Source organism: Puma concolor, chromosome A2 (assembly GCF_028749965.1).
Source record: "Puma concolor isolate L17-30 chromosome A2, mPumCon1.1.hap2, whole genome shotgun sequence".
Classification (NCBI taxonomy): domain Eukaryota; kingdom Metazoa; phylum Chordata; class Mammalia; order Carnivora; family Felidae; genus Puma; species Puma concolor.
In genome coordinates, this window is record NC_141668.1 from 154,675,634 (window position 1) to 154,693,640 (window position 18,007).

The 18,007-nt window shown below is 38.1% G+C and overlaps 1 protein-coding gene across 4 annotated transcripts in view; it reads left to right on the forward strand.

Annotated features, from left to right (window-relative positions):
* The window catches only part of SMARCC1 (SWI/SNF related BAF chromatin remodeling complex subunit C1), a 176,185-nt gene that overhangs the window by 42,617 nt on the left and 115,561 nt on the right, over positions 1–18,007 (forward strand). For all 4 annotated transcript variants that reach the window (XM_086698351.1, XM_086698352.1, XM_086698350.1 and 1 more), the window contains exons 7-10: positions 3,657–3,726; positions 7,520–7,595; positions 12,314–12,439; positions 15,601–15,722. In XM_086698351.1, the coding sequence (XP_086554477.1) occupies positions 3,657–3,726; positions 7,520–7,595; positions 12,314–12,439; positions 15,601–15,722 (394 nt within the window). The remainder of the gene's footprint in view (positions 1–3,656; positions 3,727–7,519; positions 7,596–12,313; positions 12,440–15,600; positions 15,723–18,007) is intronic.

Below are 18,007 nucleotides of genomic sequence, written 5' to 3' on the forward strand. Positions count from 1 at the left end.
CTTTTTTTAAAATTAATTAATTTTAATGTTTGTTTATTTTTGAGAAGAGAGAAAGACAAAGTACAAACCGGGGAGGAGGGCAGAGAGAGGGAGACACAGAATCCAAAGCAGGCTCCAGGCTCTAAGCTGTCAGCACAGAGCCCATTGCGGGGGATTGAACCCACAAGCTGTGAGATCCTAACCTGAGCCAAAGTTGGACGCTTAACTGACTGAGCCACTCAGGCGCCCCTTAAGCATCCACCTTTTGATTTTGGCTTAGGTCATACATCATCTCACAGTTTGCGAGATCGGGCTCTGCGTTGATAGAGTGGAGCCTGCTTGGGATTCTCTCTCTTTCCCTCTCTGCCCTTCCCCATCTTGTGCTCTTGTGCTGTCTCTCTCTCTTTCTCTCTCTCTCTCTCTCTCTCTCTCTCTCTCTATCTCTCTCTCTCAAATAAACATTAAAAAAAAAAATTTATTTATATTTGGAAGAGCACAAGCAAGAGAGGGGCAGAGAGAGGGGGGCAGAGGATCCGAAGCGGGCTTTGCGCTGACAGCAGTAAGCCTGATGTGGGGCTTGAACTAAAACTGTGGGGTCATGACCTGAGCCAAAGTTGGAGGCTCAACCATCTGAGCCACCCAGGTGCCCCAGTAAATAAACATTTTTTAAAAGTTGTATATTAGGAAAGAAAGACTGAAGAATCGGTGGTGCACACATCTTTCTTATGAAATTGGAAAAATAATAGCAAATTAACCTAAAGAAAGAAGGAAATAATTACAGACAAAACTTAATGATGTGGAAAATAAACAGCAAGGTGTGCTCAGCAGTGTCAGAAATGGCTCTCAGAAAAGATCAATGAGGCTATTGCAATTGTTCTGCAAATAAGCAGGGGAAAAAAGAAAACAAAGTAGAGATTGGAAGGGAGACATTGCTACGGATCCTGCAGGTATTGAAAACAATTATAGGAGGTTAGGTTAGGTTTGTTTGGTTGCTTTGTTGCTTCTGTGTTTGGTGTCAAATCTCAGAAACCATTGCCTCATCCAGAGCCCTGAAGTTTTACAACCTGTCTCCTCTTCTGAGACTTTAGTTTTGCTGTTACATTTAGGTCTTTACATCATCAGTGTGATAACTAAAAGTTTGATTTTATTTGTTACAGTCAGAATCTCAGCCCTGTGATTGTTGTGCTTTTATAAAGTGAGAAACTTCATCCTTCATTGTTGAACAGGTTCTCAGCCTTTATCCTGTTAGGTAATAGCCTCTGATCTCCACTAGATGGGGGTAGTGGATTGCTGTGGTATTAGAATACTGATTCTGTTGCAGGCGCTGTTTCTCCAATAAGACTGATAAAAAAACTTTTAGCATGTGAACTTTATGAAAAAAATCACCTTTTACAAAAGATTTGACCTGTAATTGTTATACAAGCTACTAGTGATTCCTTATTGGTGCTGGTTTTATTTTTCTCCTTGGTTTAATACAACCTAGTTTACTGCGTACTGATGCTTGCTTGATATTATCAGTAGTTACAGCACTACAGTTGCTCTAACTACTGATAATATTCTACTCTAGTATAATCAATAAGACAGGATTGTGCACACTGTATGATTTACCTTAGAGTAATGGACTGTCAGGTATTAGCAAAGCCCTGTGCTGGGCTCCCTACATGTATTTGTTTCAGGTAAGTGTGTAGATGATAGCAGTACCAGCCAGAAACACATTAGAAACTGTGTTGTAAAATCCTCAAAAATGCCACATGTCTTTAATGAGGATTAGTCAAAATTTTAAATAAAATGTGTTATTTAATTGGCCTTAATCTTTTGGTAAGATTTTGGGTATGGCATCCTAGAAGAGAATGCAAAATAAGCAAAAGTATAGAGGTAAAAAATTAGGATCCTTTGCTTATTTTTTAGTTAGACTATGTCTTTATTGTTGAGTTGTGAGAGTTATGTATCTGTCCTCAGTTTGGACTAATTTTTACTCATAAAACTGGTTGTTTTATTGGTTCTGTGTAGCTTATAATCATCTCTGGGAAGAATGTGGATTTACATCTTTAACCTTTAGTTAGTTAGTTTTGCTACCAGGCAAACTTCCAAAGGCAATCAGTGCCATAGTTTCTTTCTATCAAAGTCACTTGTAAAAAGGAGGATTTTTTTTTCTTTACCTCCAAAAGCTGCACAACCTTTGAAGATAGTAGTATTCTTTTAAAAAAATTTTTTTTAACGTTTATTTATTTTTGAGACCGAGAGTGACAGAGCATGAACGGGGGAAGGTCAGAGAGAGAGGGAGATACAGAATCTGAAGCAGGCTCCAGGCTCTGAGCTGTCAGCACAGAGCCTGACGCAGGGCTCAAACTCATGGACCGTGAGATCATGACCTGAGCCGAAGTCGGACGCTTAACTGACTGAGCCACCCAGGCGCCCCTAGATTTAGTATTCTAAAGGGCAGCTCTTATTAGTTAAGAGTCAGTATATTCTGTCACTACATAGTGAGTTATGAAAGACCCACTGACCTCTTCACTTTTTCCTTGGCCATTTTGAGAAATCAGGCTAAGGAACAGTGCTTGATTTCTTCCTTTTCACATTTCTTTCAAGATAGTCGGGTGAGCAATTGGATGCTTGAAAAAGAACACAGGTACTGGACACTCAGCTGGCTTTTGATCTCAGGGTTGTGAGTTTGAGCCCCATATTGGGTGTGGAGCCTACTTAAAATAAAGCGCGCGCGCGCGCGCACACACACACACACACACACACACACACACACACACACACACACACAGAGGTATGTGGTCTTTCATGCCTTTAGTCAGTGAACCTGGGGCTATTTCTTGTTGAAATTGGCAACGTAAAGCCCCTTTTACTTAGCTGGTTTCACTTTGTTGTTCTATTTTGCTATTTCTTGGGTTTCAAAGGGCTTACTTGACTAGTTCCCTCTGAGCAATAGAAACAGGTTATTAAGCTAAATTTAGACTACCAAAGAAACAGACACACAAGTGCTGAAATGTAGATATAATCCAACTATGGTTAAAATCAGTAAGAATCATCCTGTTGTATAAATTTGCACCTATCTTTGCTAAGGAGGCTCAAAATAAAAATATCCAATGTGATCATACTGCTTACATTGTTGATGGAAGGACTAAATTAACAGGATGCCATTAAAAAATAGTAAAAATAGTATTGATAAAAGCTTTGGTGTAGCACTGTGTGAAGTTCTATAGGATGCCAGAGGCAGTAAATATAGAGGAAGAAGACCATGTAGTAAAACTTCCATCAAGGACATGAAGCATGACTTACACCTTGAAAAATGTACAGTAATTGTAAAGCTTCACACAAAAAGGGAGGAGAGGTTTTACATGGAAAATATGGCAGTAAAGAATATATAGTGTTCATGATTTAGATGGAATTGCAGACAAACAGGCAGGTGGAAAGGAGGAGAGTATTTTACTGTGTGGACAATTGGATTTGCTAAGAGCAATGGATAATAGGTCTAGAATCTAGTAATTCTGAATACATGGCTGAAAAACTTCTCCTTAATATGATAGACACAATGTTTAATTATGAGAAGAATTTTTTGGAGTTTGCTTACTAGCAAACTAAAAATTCTAAGTAGAAATTTAGTTAAAATAATAATTTATTCATTTATTTTGTCAGCCCGACTAAAGTATTTTCTTTTTCCCTTTCAGAAGAATGGTTGAGACCGGTGATGAGAAAAGATAAGCAGGTGTTAGTGCACTGGGGGTTTTACCCAGACAGGTAATGTCGACATGTCCTAAGATATGGGACAAAGATTTTTAATCTCCGTGCAAGCCAGACTTATTTACATGTAGTTTCACTTTCTCAATAATGACAACTTTGTTTCATTGCTTGATCTCACTTTTTGAGTATTACTGATTTTTCTTATTTATGGAACTCAGTTCAGTCACATGGCTTTATTTATCTTAATAAACTGATAGGTTGCTGCATTTGCCAAAGCACCCCTTTAGCACAGTATTAGAATGCTAATCTAGATTTGTTTCCTTCAAGAAATGAATTTTTCTCTCTGATATTTTATGACTATTTTATTTATTTTTTCAAAAAAAATATTCATGCCATACTATAAGGGATGAATTATTTTATGTCTAAAGAGGAGACTTTTTCTTCTTGGCAGAAATTTATTTCCCTAGTGTTATTATTACTTTGAAATAATCATAACTCATAGTGTGTTTCAGTTTTCAAATATAAAGAGTATTGTAAGGTAGCTAGATGTTAGTGATGTTAATGAAAATGGTGGTCCTTGTTTAATTAGTATTACACCTACATAGGATGCTTCCGAATAAAGGATAACCTTCCATGAAGTTCACGAGAGTCTGTCCATTGTGGGTTTTTTATGTGAAACCAGTCTTCCTTCACCTATACCCCCATCCACTTTTAGCCTTCTCATATTATTGGAAGCAAATCCCAAATATAACATTTTAATAGTAAATATTTCAATATGTATTTCTAAAAAAACAAGGCCTCATTTAAAAAAAAAATGGTAAAGTAATATTACTGTCAAATCTAAAAAAAATTAACAGAATTCCTTAATACAGTGTCCTCTATCCAGTCGTTATCATATAAGTGATACATATGATTACTTTATAGATTGATATTTGTTGAAAGTAGAATTCAGCCACATTTTGTGATTCATTGATATATTTGTAAGCACATTTTTCAGTTTCTAGGTTGTCTCTGTCTTCCCTACTCCCACCACAGGCATTGTATTATTGTATTATTTAAGAAACCAGGTTCCTTGTCCTGTAAAGTTTACCACACTGTGTTTTTTTTTTTTTTTTAATGGCATCACTGTGGTGTTTTTGAACATGTTTCTCCTTTCTCTGTATCTCCTTTAAATTGGTAGTTAGATCTAGAGTTGATCAGAGTCCATTTCAGTTTATGGAAGGAATAAGACTATTGCATAGGTTTGTATTTTTCATCATCAAACGATGACACATTATGTCTGGTTATGCACTCTTTTTAAGTTAATCTATTTGAGTCTCTCTATTTTACTTGTAAAGGTATTTTTGAAGAAGAAAATAATGTTTTTAGATACGTTCAAAATTTGAGGAGTATATGCACAGTTTTCGTATAGGTTGAGTTGATTAGGACAAGATTAAGTCAGTTTGCTAATCAGCCTCTTCTGAACCAGAATTGATTACTTTAAATGAACTAACAGGTTTTTAATATTTAAATGCTTTCTGTAAAACATTTCTAGTTTTGAGGCATCAAATAGTCCTTGGTACTGTTAAACCTTCCAAGGGTGTAGGAAGTCTTAATAGGAAATCAATTTGCCCTTTGAAACATTTAGGTGGAAACTCGAATTTGTGATGACAAGCTTCGTAAGTATACAGTTGAAATAAATTTTATAATAATAAGAGATGTTAAATATATAACAGTAAAAACATGTTAGCCTGTTTGCCAACTTTTTCTTTATGTATCACGTAAGATAAAGCATCTAGTGTGAGTCTTGTCTTCTCAAAGGGCCTTGTTCACTGTTCACTTTCTTTATTAACTCTACAGCAGTCCCCCTGACACCCTCATCTGCAGGGGATTTGTTTTAAGGCTCCCAGTGGATACCTGAAACCATGGATAGTACCAGACTTTTCATATGCTATATTTTTTCCTATATGTACATACCTAAGGTAAAGTTTAATTCATGAATTAGGCACAGTGACAGATTAACACCAATAACTAATGATAAAATAGAATGATTGTAACAATATACTGTGATAGAAGCTACGTGAGTGTGGTCTCTCTTCTGTCAGAATACCTTATTGTACTGTATTCACCCTTCTCGTGATGATGTGAGATGATAAAATGCCTTCGTGATGAGTTGAAGTGAGGTGAGTGACACAGGCACTGTGGTGTTGTCTTAGGCTGCTGTCGACCTTCTGATGAAAGGTCAGGAGGAGGACCATCTGTCTTCAACCATGTTTGACTGGATAACTGAAAGTGTGGAATGGGGGACCCTGGGAAGGGGGGATTGCTCGAGTTTGTGCCTTTCTATCTTTATAATGTTTTGAACTCAAGACTTTGAGAGAATGTAAGGTTATCAGACTCATCATTGTAATCTTTACCTGGTATAATTCATAACTTGGCAAAGGAACTTTTTTCTCCAACTCATGTTTTAAGTGTTACTGGGAAACTTACCAGAGTGCTGTGAATAGGTATGTAGAGCTGTGCTTGTTCCGGACGCTTTTGAATTAACTTCTGAGTAGTAGCTACAGGAAGCCCATGCTTGTTACCATACTTGTGTTTCATTTAGGTATCTCTTGGTTTTACAGTTAATTTGTTGGCTAGTATAGTAGCATTGACACAGTTTCAGTTTGGTAGATAATTCTATGCTCATTTCAAAATTGTGGAGGAGCAGGAGGAGTACTTGAAAGAGCGAACCCGTTGAGCAAAGAGATGTGAAGATAGGAGGGTGAGCCATATGATTCCTGGGTAGTGAGGAGCCTCTGTAAAGGGCTTGAAGTGGCCACTGCCTCTGGCATGTTTAAAGAACCCAACAAACGCCCACATGCCTTGACTATAACATGAGTGAGGGGAGAGTATTAGGAGATGGACTCAGAGTGACAGTCACAGGACTAGATCATGAGGCCTTGGCAATCCAGTAAGGATTTTGGCTCTTACTTTGAGTTGTGTGGGAGTTGTTGGAACATTTTGAGTACTGATAATGTGGACTGACTTGATTTTCAAAAGGATCACTGTGGCTGCTTTATGAAAAATTGACTCGGGCTTTGGGCAGAAGTAGAAGGGTGAGAAGTAGATACTGGGCATATTTTGAAGGTGGAACAAACTATAGAAGTTGCTGATGGTTGGATTATAGGAGGTGATTGAGAGTGAAGTCAGGGATGTCTCCAAGGCTTTTGGCCAGAACAGCTGGAAAGATAGAGTTGGCATTTACTGAGATGGAGATGATTGCCTAGGGCACGTTATTGAGGTCAGGATGGCATTATGTGTTTAAATTCAGTGTTAGTTTTGAAAGCCTTAGTAAACATGTAGGTAGATACAGAATTGGCAGTTGGATTCATGAGTCTGGCATTTAGAGAAAAGGGCAGATGAGTATATAGTTGAAGCCATAGGGTTGTGTGAGATCAAGAGAATGAATAGACAAGAAAGGGATTGTTTCAAAAACTGAAACTTAGGACTTTCCAGTGTTGAAGAGGTTTGGGAGAAGAGGAGAAACTGGCATTGAAGACTGAGGAGAGGCTGGTGACTAGAAGGAACATTGGAGGATACTGCTGTCTTAGAGGCCAAGTGAGGGAAGTGGCTTTGAGGAGAGAGTAATCTACCCATTAAAATTCTGTGCACTGAGGCTTGAACTTTGGATTTAACAGTGTCAGGATCACTACAGACCTCTACAGAAGAGTTTTTTTGTCAGAGTAGCAGAAACAAAAATGTATGAAATATTATGTTACTAGATCCTAATAGTATTTCTAAAATATATTTTTACCTTTTGATGAAAAGTCTTTTTAGTGAATGAATCTGAATTCTAATCTGTTTTTCCCTTTTCTCATTTCCTTTGTAGCTATGATACTTGGGTCCATAGTAATGATGTTGATGCAGAAGTTGAAGATCCCCCAATTCCGGAAAAGCCATGGAAGGTGAAAGATCCCTTTTTAAAAACATTCTTGTGTGGGGCGCCTGGGTGGCGCAGTCGGTTAAGTGTCCGACTTCAGCCAGGTCACGATCTCGCGGTCTGTGAGTTTGAGCCCCGCGTCGGGCTCTGGGCTGATGGCTCAGAGCCTGGAGCCTGTTTCAGATTCTGTGTCTCCCTCTCTCTCTGCTCCTCACCCGTTCATGCTCTGTCTCTCTCTGTCCCAAAAAAATAAATGTTGAAAAAAAATTTAAAAAAAAACAAAAAAATAAAAAAATAAATAAAAACATTCTTGTATAACTTAATAGCATTTCTCAGCTCTTTTCCATAACTGTGTTTCAAGGAAATACAGAATGAGGATCTTTCTTGTCATCCTATTAAGATATCCATGGCTACGAGATAGTGGTGCTTGAGGAGACCCCAGAATCCAGTTACCTTGTGGTTTGAGACAATTGAGAGCGGCGCGTGAGGAGTACGGTTGAACATTGGTCGTGTCATTTAGGAAGGCTGGAAACCGTGTTCATGGCTCTTATAATAGTCATTTCTATTCTAGGCATTGTAATAGTAATAATCCACGTATTAACTCTTATTTTCTTGCCTTTTTAAAGAATGTTTATTTTTGAGAGAGAGAGGCAGAGGAGAGAGAGAGGGAGACAGAAGATCTGAAGTTGGCTTGCACTGACAGCAGAGAGCCCCATGCACATGGGCTCAAACTCATGAACTGTAAGATCATGACCTGAGCTGAAGTTGGATGCTTAACCAGCTGAACTACCCAGGCACCCCATTTTTTGGCTTTTAACATGGAAGTAATTCTGAAAGTTGCAAGAATAATACAAAACAAAATGCTGCTTTATGCTCTTCTTCCAGATTCGCCTATTTTTCGTTATTTAGGATATTTAAATTTTTTTTTTTAACGTTTATTTATTTTTGAGACAGAGACAGAGCATGAACGGGGGAGGGTCAGAGAGAGGGAGACACAGAATCCGAAACAAGCTCCAGGCTCTGAGCTGTCAGCACAGAGCCCGACGTGGGGCTCGAACTCACGGACCACGAAATCATGACCTTAGCCGAAGTCGGCCACTTAACCGACTGAGCTACCCAGGCGCCCCCTAGGATATTTAATTTTTGAAGCAATAGTAATACCTGATACAGAGCCTATATTTTGTTTGCACCAAATGTCCCATTGATAAATTTTTTTTAAATTGTTTTTAAAATTTATTTTAATGTTTTTATTTATTTTTGAGACAGAGCATGAGCAGGGGAGGGGCAGGGAAAGAGGGAGACACAGAATCCAAAGCAGGCTCCGAGCTGTCAGCACAGAGCCTGACTCGAACTCACAGACTGTTAGATCATGACCTGAGCTGAAGTTGGACGCTTAACCAACTGAACCACCCAGGCACCCCGGTAGAGTAAGCTTTATACGGAGTCTCTTCCCTGATCCAGGATCCAGTTCAGGATCACACATTGCATGTAGTTGTTAGATCTTTTTAGTCTACTTTAATGTTGAAGTTTCAGCCGTTTTCTTCCATGATACTAGCAGTTTTGAAATGTATAAGCTAGATTTGTGTGTGTGTGTGTGTGTGTGTGTGTGTGTGTGTGTGTGTGTTTTTAGAATGTCTGAATCTGAATTTATATGGATATTTTCTCGTTATTATATTCAGGCTATGCATTTTTGGCTGCAAAACTACTTCAGTGGTATTCTGGTCTCAGTGTGTCACATCAGGGGGCATGTGTTTTGATTTTTCCCATTATGGCTCATTGTTAAGGTATTATCTGCCTGGTTTTCCCACTGTAACATTACCATTTTTCTTCTTGAAATTAAAAATATGCAGAAATACTTTGACATTATATAAATATCCTTTTCTTCATCAAATTTGTATCCCTAAGTTTGCTCACTTGTAAGTAATTCCTGCCTGATTGAATTAGTTACTACTAGTGGTTTTCTCACTCTGTCCATTCTATGCTTGTTACTGACATTTTACATGGTAATGAGCTTTCTTTTCTCCCTCTACATGTATCTGTAGTCTCACTATGCAGTCGTGGAGCAGTGACATTATTGCCATTCTTCACTGTGATGAATGGTCCAGAATTTGGCCAGTGGGAACTCCTTTAAGCTGCCTCCTGTGACTTTTTGGTATTATTCGATTCATTTATGCATATTTCCTATTTTCTGGGACAAAAAGAATTTCCAGCCTCTTTTTGCAGTTCTATATCCCAGTCCTGGAATCAGTTATTTTTGCAGGGAGATCTCACTTTCCATGAGAAATGGTAATTATACATAGTTTTTATTGGCTGTTTTATGTGGTATGCTGAACACTTAAAATATTAGATGTTACACCTGATTCAACCTAGTTTGAGTTGTGTGACGTTCAGAAAGACTTAAAGCTTCAGATTTCATATGAGGAAGCTGGAATTAACAATTTAGTCTTTTTTTGAAACCCTTTTATTTGGAAATTTTTCAAACTTAAATTGCAAGAGTAAGAATAGTAGGTGGCATACCTGTACACCCCTTATCCAGATTTGCCTATTTTTTACATTTTACTCCCATTCTGACCTATCACTTCTCTGTGTGTTTTTATTTTTTATTCATAACCTTTTGAGATAAAGATGCATATATCACAGGCCTTTAAGACATGTTTGTGTTTCCTAAGAATACGAGATTCTCCTACATGAGCACATTGCGGTTGTCAAATTCAGTAAAATTTAATGTTGCCACAATACATTACTGTCTGTATTCCAGTTTTGTCAGTGACCCAAAAAAGTTTTTTGTAGCATTTTTTTCTGCTACAGAATACTGTTTAATATCAGCTGTTACAGTAAAATATCCTGTCTCTTTCGTTCCCTTTAACCTGAAACATTATCCTGGTATTTCCTTGCCTCCTAAGACATTTTTGAATTTGAAAAGAATATTTCTCATTTGGCATTTGTGATCTTTTTTAATGGTTAAATCAGGTTCTGTATTCTAGCCAGAATATTGCATAAGTGATGTTGTGTCCTTCTCAGGGCGTCATACTGGGAGGCATGCCTTGTCCATCTGTTACTGGGTGGTGACACTGATCACCCAGTTAAGGTGTGCTGTGATGGATCCACTGTATAGTTCCTTTTTTTTTTTTTTTCACTTGCAATTTATAAGCAATCTGTAAGAGATTCTTTTAGACCATACAGATATCCTGCTTCCCATCAAAATTCTCCATTCGTCACCCAGATTTAGCATCAACTTGAAATTCTTGCCTGAGCCAATCTTTTCTTTGATGATTGCACAGTGATAATTTTCTATTCCAGCCCTTCCTCCATATTTACCAGTTGGCTTTCAGAGTTCTATAAGCAAGAGCCCTTCCTCTCCCCTTATTTATTTGTTACCAGTATGGATTTATGGAGTTCTCGTTTTTCAGTGGTCAGTAACTTATTTAATTTAATTATTTTCATGCTGAAATTATTTTGCATTTGTCTACACAGGGAAGAATTGTCTAGTCCCAATTTCTAGTGTACTCCCTATGAGAAATTGTATTGGATAATTCCTGTTATAAGCTAGGTCTGTGGTTTAAATATCTGTATGTATATAACATTCACAAAACCCATCATTTTATTAATTCTTACTCAAAAACATTAACAAAACAAGAGAAGTTGCCATGTAAAGGGCTTGTAAGAATCCTGAATCTGATTTTCACTTCTCCACCCGCTCCCCTACCTTGGCTATTCCTGAAAGGTTTCTAGAAAGCACCTGTGTACTTGACGCTCTGTAAATGTTCTCTTTCGTCATTCCTTAGAATTTTGTCAAATGCATAAACATAAAGACATCCTTCATGCCTAGAGCAATGGCTAGCTTTGGCCTATTGCTGTTGAATTTTTATCAGTGGTTTTCATCAAGATAAAGATGACATGAGTAGTGAAATAAGCCAAACAGAGAACAGTAAATACTGCATGATAGTGCTTTTATATGGAAGTTCTAAGTTCTATGGAAGTTTTATATGGAAGTTCTAAGTTCTAAGGTAAAACATGGTGACTATAGTTGATAACACTAGTGTATAATTGGAATTTGCTAAGAGAATAGAACTTAAAATGTTCTCACACACAAGGAAGATAAGTATGTAAGGTGATGGATATGTTAATTAATAGATGGGAGGATCCTTTCTCAGTGTATATGCATATCAAATCACCATAATGTACACCTTGAATATCTTACAATTTTATTTTTCAGTTATAACTGAATAAAGCTGAAATAACAATGACATGATTATCAAATATAAGGGTCTTAGTTATCAAAACTTGAGGGGCACCTGGGGGGCTCAGTCAGTTAGGCATCCAACTTCGGCTCAGGTCATGATCTCATGGCTCGTGAGTTTGAGCCCCGTGTCCGGCTCTGCTGACAGCTCAGAGCCTGGAGCCTGCTTCTGATTCTATGTCCCAGTCTGTCTTTGTCCCTCCCCCTCTGTCTGTCTGTCTCTCTCTCTCTCTCTCTCTCTCTCAAAAGTAAATAAACATTAAAAAAATTAAAAATCTCAGTCTATGCAAAACCAATGATGCTTTATTACTATACTCAGTAACATGAAATAAAAATTAGAAATGGTTAAGTTGCCATTCACAGGTCTTTAATGGTCTCGTTTTTAAACTCTTCTATGCAGTTGAGGCTTTGAGAATAAGTCAGCTTCTTTTGTTTTGAATACTTTATACAAACTGTAGTGATTTATTATTTATATAGATACACATGCTTCATTGTGGTTTTAGGTTCATGCAAGATGGATTTTGGATACTGATGTTTTCAATGAATGGATGAATGAGGAGGATTATGAGGTGGATGAGAACAGGAAGCCTGTGAGTTTTCGTCAGCGAATTTCAACAAAGAATGAAGAGGTATTTGGTTTGGTACCGTTTTTCTCCTCTAGCTGTTTCTTCTCTGGGCCTCATTGTTGTCAGATTTTCACTAATAAACTCTCACATACAGCCCAAGGTGTATCAGGTATATTATATAAAAAGTTACCAAATGGCCATACAGCCGTCTCAGGAGCTGGCATTCCCACAAAAGGGGCAAGGAAGTCTCAAAGGGTCATTGAGATTTCAAGTGACGCATGCAGTGTGGCAGCATTCCAGCTGATTTTTCTGTGTAATCTCTACACCCAGCACAGGGCTTGAATTTAACCCCAAGATCAGGAGTCGCATGCTCTACCAACTGAGGCAGCCAGGCGCCCCTAGTGTAGTTGATTTTCCTTTCTAGATCTGAGTTTTAATTTTGTGAACCAAATATTATCACGGGATAATTTAATTTAGGTGTTGATTTTTCAAGGGAAAATTGGTTTTGTCTTAGTAGTTTTCAATAGCTTTGTTGCCATATACATACACAGTAGGTAGTACAAAGTATAGGCCTTCAAGGTCTCAAAGGTATGGTTCAGCCCTTTTTTAAGGTGGGAGGATGTGAGATTTATTACTCTTTAAAGTGTTAAGAAGCCCAACCACCTAATATTTATCCATGATTCTTGAGAAGCCACAACTTGGGAGGTAGATGCGTCACGAGAGGGAGGGGGTTCTGAGAAGAAGGTTTGGATGTGTTGGTCTGTTGGCTGATGACCCGCTTCGGTAAGATTCTCATTCCCTTTTACTGGGGACACATAAAGTTTTTGCTTTTTGTTTTGTATTTTATTTCTTTGAAAAATTGTTGAGACAGAAATACTTTTAACTGTTCACTTAGAATGTACAGTTTTTTCATATCTCTTTTCAGCTGACACTTTCTTACTAAAACTCTTTGTCATGCTGTGTGTATTTTTTTAAGAAAAATTTTTTAAAAGTGGGTCTTTTTCGAGGTGCCTGGGTGGCTGAGTCATTTAAGTGTCTGACACTTGATCTCAGATCAGGTCTGGATCTCACGGTTGTGAATTGAAGACCCACGTTGGGCTCTGCAGTCGGCATGAAGCCTACCTAAAAGAAACTGGGACGTTTTCATAGCCTTTGATTTTTAATTTGTCCTTATTTGCTTTGGAATTTGACTTAAATCTTATTTTTTTTTATTTAGCGCCCCCCCCCCCATATGCTTACATATTTGTTTTCCTTTACTGTATTTCCAACCAAGTCTTTTTTGTCACTAGGAATAGTCTCATTTCTACATCACATTATTAAACAGGTCTGCCCATAGCCATTTCTGTTCAGATTTAGATGGTTTATTTATTAATTTATTCACTTATTTTTAGGGAGATTCTGTAAAAATCGATTTAAAAAGAATTTTTTTTAAACATTTATTCATTTTTGAGAGAGAGAGCATGAGCAGGGAAGGAGCAGAGAGAGAGGGAGACACAGAATCTGAAGCAGGCTCCAGGCTCTGAGCTGTCAGCACAGAGCCTGACGCGGGGCTCGAACTCCCCAACTGCGAGATCATGACCTGTGCTGAAGTTGGATGCTCAACCGTCTGAGCCATCCAGGTGCCCCAAGATTGATTTAATCTGTATTTTTAGGGGCGGGCACCAGGCTGACTACGTTGATAGAGCAAACAACTCTTGATCTTAGGGTCACGAGTTCAAGATCCACGTTGGACGTGGAACCTACTTAAATGTTAAGGGGTGCCTGGGTGGCTCTTGTGATTGAACATCTGACTCTTGATTTTGGCTCAGGTCATGATCCCAGGGTCGTAGGATTGAGCCCTGTGTCAGACTCTGCACTGAGCACGGAGGTTGCTTAAGATTCTCTCTCCCTTTGCCCCTTTCTCCCACTTGTGCTGTCTTTCTCTATCTAAAATTAAAAAAACAAGAAAACGTTAATAGCTCTTTTTAAAAATTTAACTTCAGGAGTGTCTGGGTGGCTCATTTGGTTAAGCGTCTGGCTCTTGGTTTTGGCTCAGGTCATGATGTCACACTTTGTGAGCTTGAGTCCTGCATTGGGCTGTGCTGACAGTGCGGAGCCTGCTTGGTATTCTCTTTCTGTCTCCTCTCTAAAATAAATAAATAAAATTTAAAAACCTGGGTGGCTCAGTCATTTAAATGCCTGACTTCAGCTCAGGTCATGATCTCATAGTTCGTGAGTTTGAGCCCCACATCAGATTCTGTGTCTCCCTTTCTCTGACCCTCCCCTGCTGTGCTCTCTCTGTCTCTCCCTCTCTCTCAAAAATAAATAAACATTAAAAAAAATATTTTTTAATGTTCAGCTTCAGACTTACTGTACAGTGTGTGCAGTTTAGATTTTTTCTAAAGCTTCTTGTATAGCTCTGTACAATGACTCAGATTTCCATTTGATGCTACAGAGCTTCTGAAAGGAAGCAGATAGTTGTAAGGAGTATGATGGTACCAGAGATAATGTTTAATTGATGTTTTAATCTCTGGTTTTTTTATTTTTATTTTTTGCACCTCAAATATAGTACTTTGGGTCATCTTAGGTGTTAACTCTGTATTGTCTGTTTTATGAAATCCATAGTTATCATCTACAGGTTGACTTTTGTATATTGATATGTGTATCCTGCACCTGCTGAACTCTTTAGCTCTGAAAGTGTTTTCTAGATTCCTTAGGCTTATCTATGTATAAGATCATGCCAGCTGCAAATAGAGATATTTGTACTTCTGTAGATTGACTTTTAAATCATAAATTGCAATCTTATTTAACATCTTTTATGTCATAAAATTTTCTCATATTCCTTTTACTGATGTGTCAGGAGCAGTTTCAGAGACATTTCCACAAGATTATTCACCAGTCTTTGTATATTATTAATCTAATAGCATATGTTTCATATTCTTCAGTAGTTGTTGAAAGTGCTTTTCCCATCTGGAAATAATGTGAACAGGAACATATTTTAGTTGTGCAGGATTTGGGCATGTCTGTTTTGTAGCATAGTTTGAATACTTGGGGGATGGTTTTGATATTTCCATTGGTGCTGCATCACCTGGAGGGTTAGGAGAAAGTCTTGATGGTCCAAGACACTTAATGATGTTCCTTTCAATTGCTCTGAGCTAGGTGAAAACCCACCTTGGGCAAAGGTTTGTTGAAATGGAGGAGTCCGAAAAGCTGGCTGATATTCATTTCCATTTACTTCTTCCTAGCCAGTCAGAAGTCCAGAGAGAAGAGATAGGAAAGCATCAGCTAATGCTCGAAAGAGGAAACATTCGCCTTCCCCTCCACCTCCAACACCCACAGAATCCCGGAAGAAAAGTGGAAAGAAAGGGTAAGAACTGCAGAGTGACTCAGAAGGCATTAAAACAAACTCTAAAGGATGTTCCACATTTTTACATTTATACTGGAAGTTTTGCTCAAGGGAAATTGGCTGACTTACATTTATACTGGAAGTTGGCTGACTTTGGCAGCTCATCTTGTCAGATGTTATCTGATGGCCATCTTACGTTGTATTTATGCTAAGGCACCTTGTGTTCAAGGAGATCTGTACAGTGACATAATCATAGTCTAATTAACATCCAACACCACACATAGTTAGAATTTTTTCTTGTGATGAGAACTTTTAAGATTTACTCTTTTAGCAACTTCCAGATACACAATATAGTGTTAACTGCAGCCACTATACTGTATATTACACCCCCAGGATTTATTTATTTTATAACTGGAAGTTTATACTTTTTCACCAGCTTCACCCATTCTCCACACCCCTTGCCTTTGGCAACACCAGTGTATTCCCTGTATGATTTTTTTTCCTAGATTCCACATATAAGAGAGATCATATGGTATTTATTTTTCTCATAGTTATTTAACTTAGCAAAATGACCTCAAGGTCCATTCCTGGTGTCCCAAGTAACAGAATTTCCTTTTTTTTTATGGCTGGATAATAGTGCGTCATACACACACACACACACACACACACACACACACACACTTATTTAACTTTATATTCCACAGAAAATATACTACGATATCTAATTTGTATTTAAAATATAGCCACACCAATTCCATGATGAAATTCAGAGAGAATCCATTTTTCTCTCTCTGGGGTAGCTGTGGGAAAGCAATAAACCTTGGGCTTCTGGATTGGAGCTTTGGTTCACAGCTTAGTGAGAGTGGAAACCATGTACAGAATCTTAAAACTGAAAGGGATCTTTGAAGTATCATAAACATTTTTTTCTTAGGAAGCAGGGATTGAGGTTCAGGGTAGAGAGGTGACTTTTCCAAGGTCACATAGAGATTTTTGCTTAGAGTCAGGATTCAAAGCTGGACGCTCAGCTTCCTGTTCCTGTATCCTTTCAACTAAATTCTGTCACCATCAAGGTCTGAGGGTAGATTGTTTGGCTCTTCGTCTTTCTTTCCTTTTCCTCTTCCCCTCTCTCTTCCTTCCCCTTTCTTCATCTCCTTTGTAAGATGGCCATCTGATGTTGGCACCTTGAATACAGTCTTTTTTCTGTATCTAATTGCATATTGAGCAATGTGGCTGGTAAGGAATTTAAGAAATTATATATTCACTAATTTCACCAAGAAATTAGTGTCTCTCATTTTACCACCTGTCCTATTTGTGATCAGAATGACTCCTAGAGGAAATGAACCTATGTCCATTTCATGTTCAACGTAGTGCCTTGTTCAGGGCATCACATTTGTACTTAGTAAATCTTGCTTGAGTGGGGATTTTGGTTTCTGTTGAATAAGTTGTTTTGGGGATTAAGTGAGACTTTAAAGCCCCTGTGCAGGTTCTGGCCTGAAGTAGATACTTAATAAATGGCAGATAATACTTCACATTTATATATTAAGTAGATACTTAATTTCAGGCTTGTCTGGCTCAAAATAATTTTCGTCTTAGAAAATGACAGCTTGCAAAATTTATGCTTTCATGTGACTATAAATTGGTTAAATTTTTGGCTGTTGACTGGACTGTAAAGATATATTTTGTATCTTCTTTCCACTAGCTTCCTCTTACTGACTCTGTGGCTAAATTAGCGTTTCTTTATGCCCAGAACATGCCTTGAATCATGTTATTTCTTGAAGGGTAGGGTTATCTGAACCATTGTTAACTATGCCTGGAAGCTTTTAGGGATGTGAAAAAGGTCTAAGTTTTGTCATTTTGTCAAATATACTGTGATATAAAAAACTCACAAAAATAGATTTTTCTTTAGCTATTATGAGAGTAACCTTATTTCTTAAATCTCTAATCTGAACCTTATGGTTGATGTGCAGAGAATTCAGAGCTCCCTGATAGCCCTGTGAAGAAAGCCACACAACTTTGCCAGGTGTTCCTGGGCCTGAAATCGATGTACCCTTCTTCCCACTTAAGGGCTGAGGTGCAGTGCCAGGACACCAGTGGTCACCAAACCAAGACATGGTGTCTAGGAGGCTCACAGTGATCCTCCCCTCTGAGTGTAAAGCCCACCAAATTGAGTCTCCAGATAGATGTGTGTATGTCCTTCAACTGAATACATCTGTCCCCTCATGAGCTGAGCAGGCATTTGAGTTTCATTGTAAGTTCCCTTTAACAAAAAAACACATTTATTTTCCTAATGTTTGTTTTATTGATCT